Below are 15,491 nucleotides of genomic sequence, written 5' to 3'. Positions count from 1 at the left end.
CAAAAATGTGATCAGATTCAATGTGACTTTGATGTCACATCGAATCCCATCACATAAGTGTATGGGCAGCATAAGACTGATGCAAGATTCACTGATACTGATTGGCGCTACTGTAATAGATAAGAGGTCAGTGCAGTCGCATAGATCAGTTTTGAGACTTGCTTGCATGCATAATTGGAATGTACAGATTCATGGGTCATGTGATGTTGTGTTTTATTATTTTGCATTTTGTTTTACCACCTGTTTTTCTCTTTTTTTCACACTAGGAGACAAGTATGATATTATTCTTGAAGCAAAAACATTGTATTATGGATATTTTCCTGTTACACTTGTGTTTGAATTCATTGAAAAAAGAGATGGTTCAGAAAGGACGTTTGTTATTGGAAGGTTTATCTCTGCAGTTTCCAACAGTAAATTAGCTGAAGACCTCGCACCAACTTCCAAATACATTCCATTTCAAAGAAACCTTTTGAAAACCGTTGAAAGAATTGAAGAAGATGGAATTCAACCAGACTGGTAGTTGCAGTTTTTCCATACTAAATAATAAACCAATTTACCTGTCCATACTCATTAGTAGTCCTCCCAATGGGTTAACCTTTATTGCCTAAATAATGATGGGGTAGATGTATAAGGGAGGAGAAATGATGAAGTGCCTGGTATCCGATCCTGACTGTCCCTTTTTAAACCCAGCCTGTTACTTAACAGTCAGGAGCTGATTGGCTGGTGATAAAGTACCAGGCACTTTATCATTTCTCCTCCCTTATCACTGCTTCATACATCTACCCTTCAGGGAGGATGTGAGGTGCTTCTACTGGACAAACACATGCTTTTCATGTGGTGTGTGTGTGTGTGTGTGTGTGTGTGTGTGTAAATATATATATATATATATATATATATATATATATATATATATATATATATATATATATATGCCACCACCACCGGAGTTACCCATTGACCAAGTTTATACTGCCATTACTCTGTGTTTTGACAGTGTATTATTCTCCCATGCAGTGCGCGGACAGTAATGACAAGTGGGAGGGGGCTTCTTCTACTACTACTAGACAGCCTTCTTGGTCCTTTAAATATTACAAGTGAAAGGCAAAATAAATGCAACCAATAAAGACTATTGAGTGGATCAGTCCCCTCTAATGCCAACAGACTTTGCAGAAATACAAGTCTTAAGGCCATCATAATACATTAAGTCAGACCTGATTTCCCTGGCTTCTCTCGGGAGGGATCACGTGTGATGTGCCAATTTTTACATGTGACAAGTTGTATTCGGTTTATCACATGTAATACTCCCAGGAAGCTGCAGGAGGAGAGAGCTGGGCTGCAGGAGAATAAAAAAAACCCATACAAATGAATGGGAAGTCACTGATTGGCTGAGAGCTCTCTCAGCAGATCAGCGGCCCACCATTTGGGCCCATACGGCTCTCTGCACCCTGCTACTCTGAGTCCTCGTCTCCCCCCCCCCCCCCCCCGATCGGGTGCAATGTATTGGGGGTGCTAAAAAACACCCATGATGTGCTGCTGATGGATGATCTCCAGCTCAGGTCCGATGCGCATGGGACAATGTATGTATGGGCACCTTTTACAGTACATCCTTAAGCCTTCATGTAACCTGCAGAAATGTCCCCACTTCCACAGATCAGGTGAATATATGTAATATGTAGAGCATGTGTCAGATGTTAGAAGTAATAAAAGCAAACTTCTTGGCCAGGAAGAAAACCTTCAGCATTACCAATGTGACTGTCCCAGCAAGGAGAAAGCAGTGGCATATGCCACATTGACAAAATGTTGACATATTCAAAATGTCAACATTCTAGATGTCTAAAATATGTACAATCGACCTTCAGGTTAAGGTTAGATAATATAGTGAATATGTTGAACGTGTGAATTATGTCAAGGTCTACATAATGATGTCTAACTTTTCGGAACAAGTCTTTCCCTTGCATAGAAGCAAACCCATTGCAATGGCTCGCATGGAATATTATATAATGTCACTGTTAACTTTAGCTTTTTATATAAGCAAAATCAAATAAAAAATTAGTCTATATCAAACAGTGTGTACGCCCTATTATAGAAGGAGACCTACAGGTATTGTTGATTAACTCCGAAATAGGTGCAAAATAAACACATTTCTATACTGTATATCTATTTCCAGGTCAACCAATTATTCCTTAGAACGGGAAGTGCCTCTTGGTGATTTCTCTCCTCCTGCACAGCTGAAATATGCCTTCAAGTCAGGACTGTTCTCTGACAAAGCACCTTCAGCAAATTCAAAAACAATCCTTTTGAAGGAAAGGTGAGCTAAACCTGTCACATTTAAAATAATTTGACATTGATATCAAATAAAGCAGTGTCCTTTATTGTATGCCAAAATTTCAGGGCACGGAAGCCCCTTTGTCAAGGTGAAGAGTTTTTTTTTTTTTGTCAAAATTGTACTTATTGTGTTTAGGATTTCTCAGGTGCAGGGCCGGACTGGCCATCTGGCTGATGGCCAGGTGGGCCGAATTTGAGTTCCACTGGTGCAGGATACTGGCGGCCATGTTTCCTAAGCCATATTGTTAAAGCCTCGGCTTAGGAAACAGGGCCACTGGCCTCCTACACTGAGGACCGGTCTCCCATGAAAAATGTGACTGCGCGGGTCACCAGAATTCCGGGGTCAGGCAGGTCCTATAAGAGCGGCGTCCTGCGTTCTAGGACTTTCTGTGTCTCTGATCTCTGCATGTAGCTTCTGTGAACTCCGCGCTTCTCTGCCCTCCTCCTGTGCCGCAGGCTCAGTCTTCAATCCCGGCGGTGCAGAGTAGAGCTGCTGTGACTCCCTGTGCAGCATGCTCCTCTTCCAGGTCGCCCTTTGGCCAGCATTCACCACTGATACGGACTGCGCGGAGGTGGCAACGCCATCTGATTTCATGTCCTGTATTCATGCACTTGGTGGTAAGCTAGCCACTGCCATGTTACTGCTACAGGGGATAGAGAGGTGGAGGGAGTGGGAGATACAGGGGATAGAGGAGTTGAGGGAGTGAGGGGTGATGGGGATGGAGGGGGACGTATATATGTACACCAGGGCTGGGCAACACCGGCCCTCCAGATGTTATTGAACTACACATCCCAGGATGCTTTGCATTCGTTTTGCTATGTGGCCATGCGGAAACTGATGCAAGGCGTGCTGGGATGTGTAGTTCATCAACATCTGGAGGGCCAGTGTTGCCCAGCCCTCTTACTGTATATAATGTGTGTGTGTGGTGTTACTGTGCAGGGGGAGCAGCCTGTGCTGCTCTGTTATTATACAGGTGGAGTAGCCTGTGGTGTTCTGTCATTATACAGGGGGAGCAGCCTGTGGGTTCCAGATTGTGTCATATTCTATAATGTTCATTAGGGTGTGTTCCATAATGTGTAAAGCCTCCTTTTTTCTGATACCACGCCTCCTTTCAATGAGACCACGCCCCTTTTTTGCCGCGCAACGGTCCCGCATACTGTAGGTGGGCCTCTGTGCTCAAAATGCCAGGGACGATTTCTGGTCCCAGTCCGGCCCTGCTCAGGTGCATTTAACGTGTGCAAATACATTCCACACTTTCACAAACCTCTCGCCCTGACAAATGGGCTTGCATGCCCTGAAACACAATGGGGGAATTTACTAAGATGTGTATTCTACTTCACATGTGATGTTGCTATGGGAAACCAATGAGAATCTACTTCTTATTTAGCACCCTACTTATTATTTAGCAGGATCTGATTGGTTGCCCATAGCAACATCACATGTGAAGTAGAATACACATCTTAGTAAATTTCCCCCAATATGTGAATAAAGGACACTGCTTTATTTGATATAGTACATTTAGTAAATCAACCCCTCTGAGTGCTGCTACCTGCATGGACAATGCAAAACAGCTTGAATTCTCTTTGAAATGAACATCTAAAAGGCATGGATTGTCAACAATGGAATCTTAAATCATTTGATACCATTCCTTGTGATCACCATAATAAAGTAGTTGCTGTGCTCACATACACACTCACTCACTGAGCATCAACAATTTGCCATCTCAATCACCCTGAGCTCAGACATGATTCACTAATGCCTTCAAACAATGTCAGCAGTAACTATTATTATTATTATTATTATTATTATTATTATTATTATTATTATTATTATTTTTTTTTTTTTTTTAAATTCTGGCTGGTTTGACAGTTGCAGTGTTCGGGTGCATTTGGGCAAGTTTGGGATATCATTGATTCAGGTGTTCTGCCGTGTTTGGGCGCTCGGATATTTGGGTGTGTTTGGGCATGTTCACATGCTCGGGTGTTCAGGCACTTGTGTATTTGGGTGCTTTTTATGCTCTCAAGGCGAGTTTGGGCGTTCAGGGGCGTTCGGACGCATTACAGTTTTCGCACGCCTTGGGTTAAGTTTAGCCGCTCATGGGTTCGGGCACTCAAGGATTTGGGTGTTAGCGCACTTGGGTGCGTTTGCATGCCCGGTAGAGTTCGGGTGCATACGTATGGTCCGGTATTTGGGAGTTTGGATGGTCAGACAGGTTTGGCCGCAGTCACATGCTTGGGTGTTTGGGCACTCGAGTATACAGGTTCAGGGCTGCCATCAGAAATTTTGAGGTCCGGGCACCGAATATTTCTGGGCATACCACTGAAGAGGTTTAAAATTTTGTTGAAATCTTTCTCAAAATGTACTCTGCATGAAATCTTTTGTCCAGGGCTGATTGGGAGTTCAAGGGAAATCTTAAGCTAAATCTTAAGATCACAGATCTTTCTAGTGTGTGGGTGCCTTGTGAGTAAAGCTACAGATTCTGATATTGAGCTGGCAGCTAGCTGACTAGGGGGATCTGCAGTGCACAGCTCCTCACAGGCTGGCTGGCTGGCTGAAGCACTCTTCTGCACCGTGAGGGATATAGCCATAGGTATGCAATAATAGCATCTGCATCACACTGCAGTCTGTGTGTGTGTGTGTGTGTGTGTGTGTGTGGAATTATGCTAAGGAGTAAGCCCACCCCCTATGTGCCTATGTGCAGCATCATTTGCTCAGGGCAGTACCTATGCAGGGTACACTGTTTCCCTGTTATGCCGCTGTGGGAGGATTCATTGTCTGTTCCGCTGTGTCACTGGTCTGGTGGTGTAATAGCCCCTGCCTGGCCTGGAGCAGTGTGAAACCAGGTTTGCTCAGTATAGACTGTTCAACTAATCAAAATACCATCTTACTTCAAAAGAAAGAGCATCCTTTTTTTTTTTTTTTCTTTATTAATTCAAATCAATAACCAGTTCTGTGAAGATAAGGCCAAATACAAACTCGAAGCTCATGTTCAGGCTTACCTCCTATCTGTCACACTGTTCAGCTTTCCACTGGTGGGAATATCTGAAGTTTCTGCACTGAAGCTACAGGACACATACATGGGATGCGGTCATTGGCTTGATGGTCAATAGGTTGACCACTATTGGTCAAAAGTCGACATGGTACACTAATACGGTGTCAATAGCAAACTTTAGCTTGTCAACCTTTTGACCGTATCCACCTACTGACTGTCAACTATTGTTTTACTGTAGACCAATTGATCCGTACCCCACATATATGGAATGATTAATCTCAATAGCATGTGCGCTGCTCCATGCCTCCTGTTAGCCAAAGTATTCCAACACTTCTGAGGTGTTAGATAATATTTTGCTTTGCTTTGTAATCAATTAGTTACTTCTGATAATGCTTATGTACTTTGGCACGTTTCAAGTGAAAAACTAAGCACTTGGGTCTCTTGTTTAGCTTTTCTCCCTCTTCCGTTTTTTTAATGCCCACTTTCTGTTTGGTCTATCTCTTCTGGATTATGGGGGTTATTCTAGTTCACTAGCAAAGGTGCAATCACTCTCTAATGGACAAAACCATATGCACTGCAGGTGGGACTGATGTAACATGTGCAGAGAGAGTTAGATTTAGGTTGTGTTTGTACTTCAAACTGCTTTATTTTTACACTGCAACGTAGATATCAGTCAGTATTTACCCTGCACAGAAACCATAAAGCTCCCAAATCTAACTCTCACTGCACATGTTGCATCAGCCCCACCTGCAGTGCATATGTTTTTGTCCATTAGAGGGTGATTGTGCCTTTGCGAGTGAACCAGAATAACCCCCTATGTGGCAGCAGAGGTGCAGACAGGAGACCCATATGGCAAGCCACAGGCACTTTGTAATAGGCTCACCGTTAATAACTGTTAAAAACAGAAATTAACGCATCAATATTCCTATGCTTTTATTATATTCTGTTGTTTTTTTAAACGGTTGTTATTATTGCTGCAGATGGCCTTAACTTTCTGCATAAGGTATTAGCCACGGTGTATAAAGCCTATCCTTTGCACTGAGCAGCAGGAATTTGACAGAAGCAACAACCATTTTGTCAACTATGACTTGCATAAAAATACATTACAAAATGGCGTGAAGTTTCAGAACAGTGTTGGAAAAGTGATTTCTTGTAGAAAATTGTTTGCTTTCTTAAACTTATAAAATCAATGTTGACAGTACAGTGGAGGAGGGCAGAAAGCCAGTCTGCACATTCATGTCAACATCATGAGAACGACCTTGGGGTCTACTCATGCGTAGACCCCAAGGCCACTGAATCTTTCCCTAGTAACAAAGAAGTTGGGTGAATTATGACAGTATGGGCTTTATTCAGATCTGAGCTCAGCACAAATTTGTTCGGAAAATGGGCAAAACCATGTGCACTGCACGTGGAGCAGATGTAACCTGTATAGAGAGAGTTAGATTTGGGGGAGTTATTTTGTTTCTGTGCAGTGTAAATACTGGCTGCATTATTTTAAAACTGCTATTTAGATTTCAGTTTTAACACACCCCACCCAAATCTAACTCCTATCTGCACATGTTTCATCTGCCCCACCTGCAGTGCACATGGTTTTTCCTATTTTCCAAACAAATTTGTACTGAGCTCAGATCTGAATAAGGCCCTATGAGTGAAAGCAAAGCTTGTCAATAAGACTAAACTTTACTCACATTAATTATTCATAAGCATTGAAATATCAGAGCTAGAGAAGAAACGGTCAGGCAGTTGAGGAAGAACAGGCAAGCACGGGGGCTGGAAGTAACTATTACCCTTTCCCAGCTCTTTAACGGTAATTAGCCCTTTTAAACCGGTAGAGCTGCAGTGGGAAAGCTCAGTTTTTTTTTGCCCAGTGGGAAAGGGTCTTAAACGGTATTTAGTAATAATAATAATAATAAAGATTAAGAATATTATTGGCTGATGACTGTACACGCCACATCCTGTGGGGCAAGAAATATGGGTACTTGTTTCCTAGCACGGCGCCAGCGGTAAAAATTGTATCCATCAGGTCCTAAAAAATCGCGTCCATCGCATGCAACCAAATCGCGTGCGATGCGATTATTTTTTTTTTTTTTTTTACATTGGAACCAATGTTAAATGCCCCCCCATTGTTAACCACCCCACGATGAACGCCAACCCGAAGCGTGGCGCGCGGCGGCGGTACGCGTTCTCCGACCTTTTCATACTCCCACTATCCACGTCGGCGTGGAGCTGATTTTATATAGTGTGGCGAGCTCAGCGAGCCGTCGAAGCGTGGCGAGCGGACGCGCATTACTTCACAGGTATTACGCATCCCCTCGTGGGGTTTGCCACGCTTCGGGCTCGCTACGCTCGCCACACTATATAAAATCAACTCCACGCCGACGTGGATAGTGGGGGTATGAAAAGGTCGGAGGACGTGTACTGCCGCCGCTCGCCACGCTTCGGGTTGGCGTTCATCGTGGGGTGGCATTAACAATGGGGGGCATTTCACATACAAATTACCCATCAGGGTGGGGATACAATCAAAAATCGGGTCCATTGGGCCATTTTACATTGTTCCCTACGTAAAATCGGGTCCATCGCATCAGTTTTATTGTATGCCATTATAATGGCATACAATGGACCCGATTTTACATAGGAATTTAACATTGAATACAATGCATTCAATGTTAAATCGCGTCGGTCGCATCGCATACCTTTAAGTTAAAGCATGCGATGGACGCGATTTTTTAATTGTCGGGAAAAAGGCTAAAAATAGCCAAAAAATTGCGTCGGTCGCGTCCATCGCATACCTTAACTTGAGGTATGCGATGACCCACGACAGGCGCCGTGCTAGGAAACAAGTACCGAAATATGATAGCCCATGTTTACTATGGGTTTAAACGGGTTGCTTTGTGGTTTGAATGGGTACAATGTAAATGTGACAAAAGGGTATTTAAACAGCAATTTACCGTTTAAGAGCTGCAGTGGGAAAGGGTCTTTATGGCGTTTAAAGACCCTTTTACAAATACCGGGGCATTACCCGTTTAGGCAATGGGAAAGCAGCATATGAGTGAGGTTTAATGGCTGATCACTGTCCTTGATAGTTTCCATTTTGATTTGATCTAGAATTATTGTTTAAGTGTAACCCAATCAATGTTATGTTTTTTGTTAGTTTGCATTTGCAAATACCTGTAATAAAGCTTTTTAGTAAATTGTCATTAATTTTTTACAAGTTTGTGTTGCCTTGCAATTTCAGCGTTTGTCGGTATATTTGAGTGTTACAAAGTAATTAAAAATAAAATGATGGTGATCAAATTGCTTAATAAGTAGCAATCTCATAAGAGAATATTAATTTTATTTTACCTAGTCCTCATTGGAAGTTGGTGCTTTGCCGTACTGATAGTTGTTCTTCTGTCTCAGGAAACTGATGTCCACATCTCTAGACTTCAGCAACTATAATGAAAAATTCCACTTGTTGCTGCACCTTGAAGAGCTACAAATGGAGCTTGACATCAGGAGATATGATCAGACCGAACAGCAAATGAGGAAGGATGAAAGAGACCGACGTCTCCTAGTCCTTGAGGTAAGCGTGCAACGGCTCTTAGAAAACCGTTATGGTAAAATGGCATATAGTGTAATACAAGCTACCCAAGTGCCCTTTTACATGCAGCATGGGCAGTGTAATAGTCGGCATTACTACCTCGTAGCACTGAGGTCCTGAGTTTGATTCCCACCATGGGCCTAACTGTGCGGAGTTTGTATATTCTCCCAGTACTCTAGTTTCATCTAACATTCCAAAATTACGCTAGTAGCTTAATTGGCTCCCAACAAAAAAATATATAACCCCAAAATAAATGTGTACATGCGGTAGGGAATATATCTTGTAAGTTCCACTGAGTCAGGGACTGATGTGAGTGTTCCAACAGTCTCTGTAAATCGCTGCGGAATATGTATGCGCTATATAAATATCTGGTAATAAATAAATGTGTTTTGCTATAGGCAACAATGCTGGGTAAACCCTCATATACCAAAACCTTCCTTTTCTTGTGGGATGATTTTATTAAAAAATGTGTGCTGTGATCAAATGATGAATTTAAATTGGTAACAATACACTGGTAATCGTCAAACATTAATAAGACCATATGAAAAGAAAGTGTAACTTGGAAACAAAGCCAATAAACTGGGCTAAACTCTTTGGGCCCTGTAACCTGGCATTGACCATAAGCTTTTTATGGTATACTGTACATTTTTATGATCCATGAAAGATTGTGTAGATCCAATTGCCCCCAATCTCTCCTCCCAATTTGTAAAATGGGCTGTTTTCTTTTTCGTCTACTAGGGGGCACAGGAGTTCACGCTGGGTATGAGAGGTGAGGTAGCAGAGCGTGCACCAAAGGGTTACAAAAATGTACCCAGCATGCTCCCTGCCTCCCTTCTCCCTCATAACCCGCCCCCCGACCCTGGGTCACCAGTTTTTTCTTTGGTGCCAAGGAGGGAATCACCGGCAGCGCAGCTCCATCACTCGGCGGCGGCAGCGCTGGCGACTGGGCTGGGGACTTCAGTCGCGGGACCCTCTCTCGGAGGCTCCCACATGCTGCACTCTGTCCCCGGGCAGGTAAGGAGCAGCACCATTATCGCGGCTGTTAGAACAGCCATGGAGGAACACCAGGTGCTGTAGGTTAGTCCCTCCCCCACCCCTGGGGAAGTGCTGAGGCTTGCTCTCTGATTGCCCCAGGTGTCCCAGCTCCTCGTTAAGGTCCTAATCAGCAGCCATTCTGGCACTTGCTGGGTTTAGAGACGGAGGCTGCTGGGATTCTCCCCCACACCCTGCTCCTGGAAGCCTGGTGTGTGTGTAGTATTTCTCCTCTCCTGCTGCTGGCTGGATTGTTGAGCTCTGCTGATGTCTTCCTTCCAATATCATTGGAAGAGATGAAAGTTTGAAACACGGTCACCATTCATAGTATTGGCTTTGCATATACGGTGTCTCCTTTTCAGCTTGCTGAATTGTTGAGTTTATCTGCCCATACCAAATGGCTTTGCTAAAGCTTTGGGGGTAAGGCTGCAAGTGCGTTACTTGGGTGTCAGTGTTGTAACTGCTGGTGTTTTTTGTCTTTTATCATGGACAGTATGCCTAAGGCGAAACCTGGCAAGGAGACTCCATCTCCGATGCAGCGTACCTGTAGGGTATATGTGGACATACTCTCACGGCAGGAGGAGGATATCTGTTCCAGGTGTTTGGCCCTTGAAGCAGATCTTCTGCCGCCTTCACAGCAGGAACCGGCCTGGGCTTCGACCTTGACTCAGGTATTGACATATTGACCGTTTGTCAACTCCTTACCTCCTGCGCCCCTGCCCCCTGTGCCCATGCCCCCTGTGGCAGTGGCCAGCACCAGTGTTGGGGCAGCTCCTGCTTATGTAGAGCCCCCTTGGTGGCAATCCTTTGCACAATCTGTGCAGGGGTTGACGGCTACTCGGGCGGGCAGGGATTCCAGGAGGCAGTGTAGGCAGCAGATTCCCGATGCGGGTTCTCCGCGTTCCGATTCGGATTCCAGCTCAGAGGGGAGTTCTTACTCTTCAGTGGCGGAATCCGCAGGGGCCGATGACACTTTGTCCTCAGCGGAGGTAGAGTCTCTGATGCAGGAGGTTAAGGCAGTCCTCCAGAGGGAGGATGAGGCTCCTGCCCCTAAAAGTAAAGACCTGCTTTTTAAGCGTCTTAAGAAAGTATCGGCCCAGCTCCCGCCTTCGGCCCTCATGGAGGATTTATTGGAGACTGCGTGGTCTCAACCGTTTAGAAGGTTCCAGCTTTCCAAGCGACTTACTACTTTTTAACCTGTTCCTCCCACAGAGAGGGCTAAGTGGGAAAATCCTCCCCTGGCGGATGATCATGTTGCGCGATTAGCTTGCGCTTCAGTACTGCCCATTTCGGATTCTTCATCTTTGAAGGACCCCTCTGAGAATTTCCTCAGGACTGCTTTTTCACAGGCAGGGGCCATTAGGTGTACCACGCTTGCCGCGTCATGGGTGGCCAAGGCAGTGTCTGAGTGGGCGGGCAAGGTGGAGAGAGGTTTGTCCGACGGCACTAGTCCTTCCTCTAGATTTTCCTCATCCACTAAGGGAGCCAAGCCCTGCACCAAGCAGCCCTGGGCTACCAGACGTCCAGTGGCTAAACAGGTCAGGGAGGTGGTCTCCAGGGGCTATGCCCTGACATTCCGGTTCCCCCCTCCTCAGTGTTATTTTTGCACGGGTCTTCCAAAGGACCCAGCGAAACGACAAGTGCTACAGCTTTCCATCTGCTCTCTTTTGGACTCGAATGTCATTGTTCCAGTTCCTCAGGAGCAGAGGGGTCAGGGGTTCTTCTCCACCCTATTCTTGATTCACAAGCTGGATGGTTCTCACCGTCCTATCCTGAATCTGAAGTCGCTCACTATTTTTCTGCGAGTGCCGAAGTTTCGTATGGAGTCCCTGCGTTTGATCATTCTCTCACTGGAGCCAGGGGACTTCATGGCCTCGCTAGATATACTTCACATCCCCATCCGACAGGAACATCAGCACTTTGAGGTTCGCCCTTCGGGTCGAACACTTCCAGTTCAGGGCGCTACCTTTTGGTCTATCTACGGCTCCCAGGGTGTTCACCAAGGTGATGGTGGTCAGGGCTGCACACCTGCACCGGCTGGGGGTTCGGATGATTCCATACCTGGACGGCCCACTGATTTTGGCAAAGTCCCCAGACCTACTACGGAGTCATTTGCAGGTCGTGATTACACTTCTGTTATCTCACGGTTGGAGGATAAGCTGGAAGAAATCGTTTCTTACTCCTTCCCAAAGGACACTTCACTTGGGAGCTCGGCTGGGCACTCGGTTGTAGAGAGTATATCTTCCAGAGGATAAGATCCACTCCCTTCAGAGGAAGATTCATTCCCTTATAGGTCACAGAAGGGTCTCAGTACACAAGTGTATGGTGGTGTCTTCGACATGGTAGAGTATACACAGTTTCACTCGCGCCCACTTCGGCTTTACACTCTCAGCCAGTGGACAGGAGATCATACTCGTCTAAGGAGTCAATTGATCACACTGCCCCCGAAGGTTCGCCTGTCTCTCACATGGTGGTTAAAGACAGACAACTTGTCTCAGGGCCGCCCGTTTTGGATTCCAACCTGAGTCTTGCTTACCACGGATGCCAGCCTACGGGGCTGGGGAGCGGTTTGCAATTCTCAATCTTTTCAGGGTCGCTGGACGGCTCAGGAGAGTTGCCTTCCGATCAATCTCCTGGAATTGAGAGAAATCCTTCTGGCTCTTCAGAGGTTGGGGTCCCTCATCCGAGGGTGCCCTGTAAAGATCCGGTCCGACAGCACCACGCCTGTGGCCTTTATCAACAGGCAGGGCGGGACATGCAGCAAAGGAGCGATAAAAGAAGTCTCCAAGATATTCAGGTGGGCGGAGAAGCAGATTTCTGCAATCTCTGCAGTCTTCATCCCAGGGGTTCTCAATTTTGAGGCAGACTTTCTAAGTCGGCAAGATAGTGTACGCATTCCCCCTGTTTCAACTCCTACTTCGCCTTCTGTGGAAGTTCAGGAAGGAGGGAGGAATGATGATCCTAGTGGCCCCAGATTTGCCCCGTCTAGGTTGGTACGCGGATCTATGGAACCTGTTGGTAGCCTCTCCTCTGAGTCTACCTCTGCATCCAGACCTAATTTCACAGGGGCCATTCCGACACCCGGGAGTCGCCTGGCTTTGACGGGCTGGCTGTTGAGGTGTCCCTCTTTAGAGGTTTTCCGGGCACTTCAATCGTCTCCTTTCGAGCCTCTGGAGGAGGTGGATCTGAAATGGCTATCCTGGAAGGTGGCTTCTTGTTGGCTATTTCCTCAGCACGAAGGGGGTCTGACATGAGTGCATTATCATGGAAACCGTCTTTTCTGGTATTTCACCCGGACAGGGCGGTTCTTTGTACCAAACTGGATTTTCTTCCAAAGGTGGTGTCTGAGTTTCACCTTAACCAGGAAATAGTGGTGCCTTCTTTTCCAGGTTCTTCTGAAGCTGAAGCTTCTCTTGATGTAGTCCGTGCGTTGCAGATTTATCTTCGCAGGACTAAGTCAACTTGTAAGTCGGGTTCACTGTTTGTGCTTTATGGGGCCAATAAGAGGGGCTGGCCCGCTTCCAAACAGTCCTTGGCGAGATGCCTCAGATCAGTGGTTCGCCAAGCGTATCTTTCCGCACTGATTACTTCCCCGGAGGGGATTGCTGCACATTCTACCAGGTCTGTGGGTACATCCTGGGCCGCTAATTGAGGCACGGCTGAACAGCTCTGTAAGGCGGCTACTTGGTCCTCTTCCCAGACCTTTATCAAGTTTTATGCATTTGATTCCTTTGCATCGGCTAATGCACAGTTTGGTAGACATGTGCTTTCCGCAGTCCAGGAGCGTCCCCCACCCGTGAGGGGACAGCTTTAGGACGTCCCAGCGTGAACTCCTGTGCCCCCTAGTGGACTAAAAAGAAAATAGGATTTATGGTCTTACCTTGATAAATCCCTTTCTTTGAGTCCATGGGGGCACAGGACGCCCTCCCAGACGCACCTGGTAGCGGGGCTTCCTATGTTGGAAAGTTCCATGGCTTTAGGGCCTGTATGCTATGTGGGTGTGCGTTTGCTCTTCCTTCTTCTCTGGCTCTGCTCCTACCTTGGGCTTGCTAACGAAACTGGTGACCCAGGGTCGGGGGGCGGGTTATGAGGGAGAAGGGAGGCAGGGAGCATGCTGGGTACATTTTTGTAACCCTTTGGTGCACGCTCTGCTACCTCACCTCTCATACCCAGCGTAAACTCCTGTGCCCCCTATGGACTCAAAGAAAGGGATTTATCAAGGTAAGACCATAAATCCTATTTTAAGCTATGATATATGAAATACTTAGCGATGCATACTGTACACTTGTGGAAATACAATGCTACTATTGCTAAATCATTACAATTCTTAAACTGCTAAACTCTCATTAAGTGGCAGTGTTTCTGTGTGGAAAACATTTTAGCATAAGCTGATTGCTTATACCCCTTTCAGAGACATACTAACCAAGATTTTAGAGACCCAGGTTGATGGCAGGTGCTTGGGATCCATGAGTTGAATCTTGGGTAGACCCTTTCAGTCATACGCTATTCCCGGGTTGATGTGCGTTCATGTGAAAAAAACTGGTCTTTTTGCATATGTCGGAAAGGCGTATTACTGACGACTTGCCCCATGGAAATACAATGAATGTGCTATCACCTCGCATTGTTCATGTATATATCAGAAGTATTAAAGTATCATTTCTACTTTTTCCTCATGCATATACATATCCACTCATTCTATAACTGTGCATTTGTACAGAATTCAATAGTCAAGACAGGCTTTCTTTTTAATGATCTCTATAGGTCCCTGGTGTAGCTGAAAACAGGCCCTCGGTGTTAAGGGGCGATCACCTTTTTGTGACGCTATCTGATGAATCTCGGGCTCGTGAAACAATCAGCTACAAGGGTTATGTGCATGGCGTGGAACTGGAAAGAGTCAGACTCGGATTTTCTCAAAAGTAAGGATATTTATCCATGCAGTCATTAAGAAATGGGATTAATATTTTTTTATGTAAATATTTGTCCAGGTATTACTTTTATCAGCTTTATGACAACACTGCCACTGTTATGACAACACTCCACTACAGCGAGGCATTACATATTGTACCTCACATGCAATACCCCACCAACTCAACCGGCAATCCCTGCGCGGCAGGATGTATCCTATGCGATCCTTTTTCCTGGCTGCGGGATCCGATGGATCTTTGGTGCAGCAGTGACGATCACCGTCTCTAATCCTTTGCACATCAGAGGTTAAAAACGTGTGATTTGGGCCCTTTTCATTTGATACCAAGGCATTGTGCCAAGGAATCGGATGAAAAGGGCCCAAGTCTCACTAGTGGATGGGTGCACTTACAGGGAATTTGGTGGCTCTCACCCCTTCAGAACCAGAAACTGGTGTATAATCCTCTAAATCCGGAAAGTGTTTGCATTCAAAGTTCTCATGTGATCAAATCCTAATTTATTAGTTCTTCTGAGGTTAAAAAGGGAAATTCTATTCGCTCAGAAACTACCGGGTTTCATTTCAGGCTGCTTCCATATAACTTTTATCTATCATGATCTGACTACTGTAATTGGAAGATATCTTAATTTAATCTGCACCT

The 15,491-nt window shown here is 45.5% G+C and overlaps 1 protein-coding gene across 2 annotated transcripts in view; it reads left to right on the top strand.

Moving 5' to 3' along the window:
• MOV10 (Mov10 RNA helicase) overlaps positions 1-15,491 on the top strand; it is a 119,431-nt gene that overhangs the window by 39,706 nt on the left and 64,234 nt on the right. For both annotated transcript variants that reach the window (XM_083172784.1, XM_083172785.1), the window contains exons 5-8: positions 267-516; positions 2,168-2,308; positions 8,718-8,880; positions 14,692-14,846. In XM_083172784.1, the coding sequence (XP_083028910.1) occupies positions 267-516; positions 2,168-2,308; positions 8,718-8,880; positions 14,692-14,846 (709 nt within the window). The remainder of the gene's footprint in view (positions 1-266; positions 517-2,167; positions 2,309-8,717; positions 8,881-14,691; positions 14,847-15,491) is intronic.

This window comes from Crinia signifera, chromosome 2 (assembly GCF_055691185.1).
Source record: "Crinia signifera chromosome 2, ASM5569118v1, whole genome shotgun sequence".
In the NCBI taxonomy this organism is placed as follows: Eukaryota; Metazoa; Chordata; class Amphibia; order Anura; family Myobatrachidae; genus Crinia; species Crinia signifera.
This window is presented reverse-complemented; position numbering and strand designations above follow the sequence as displayed.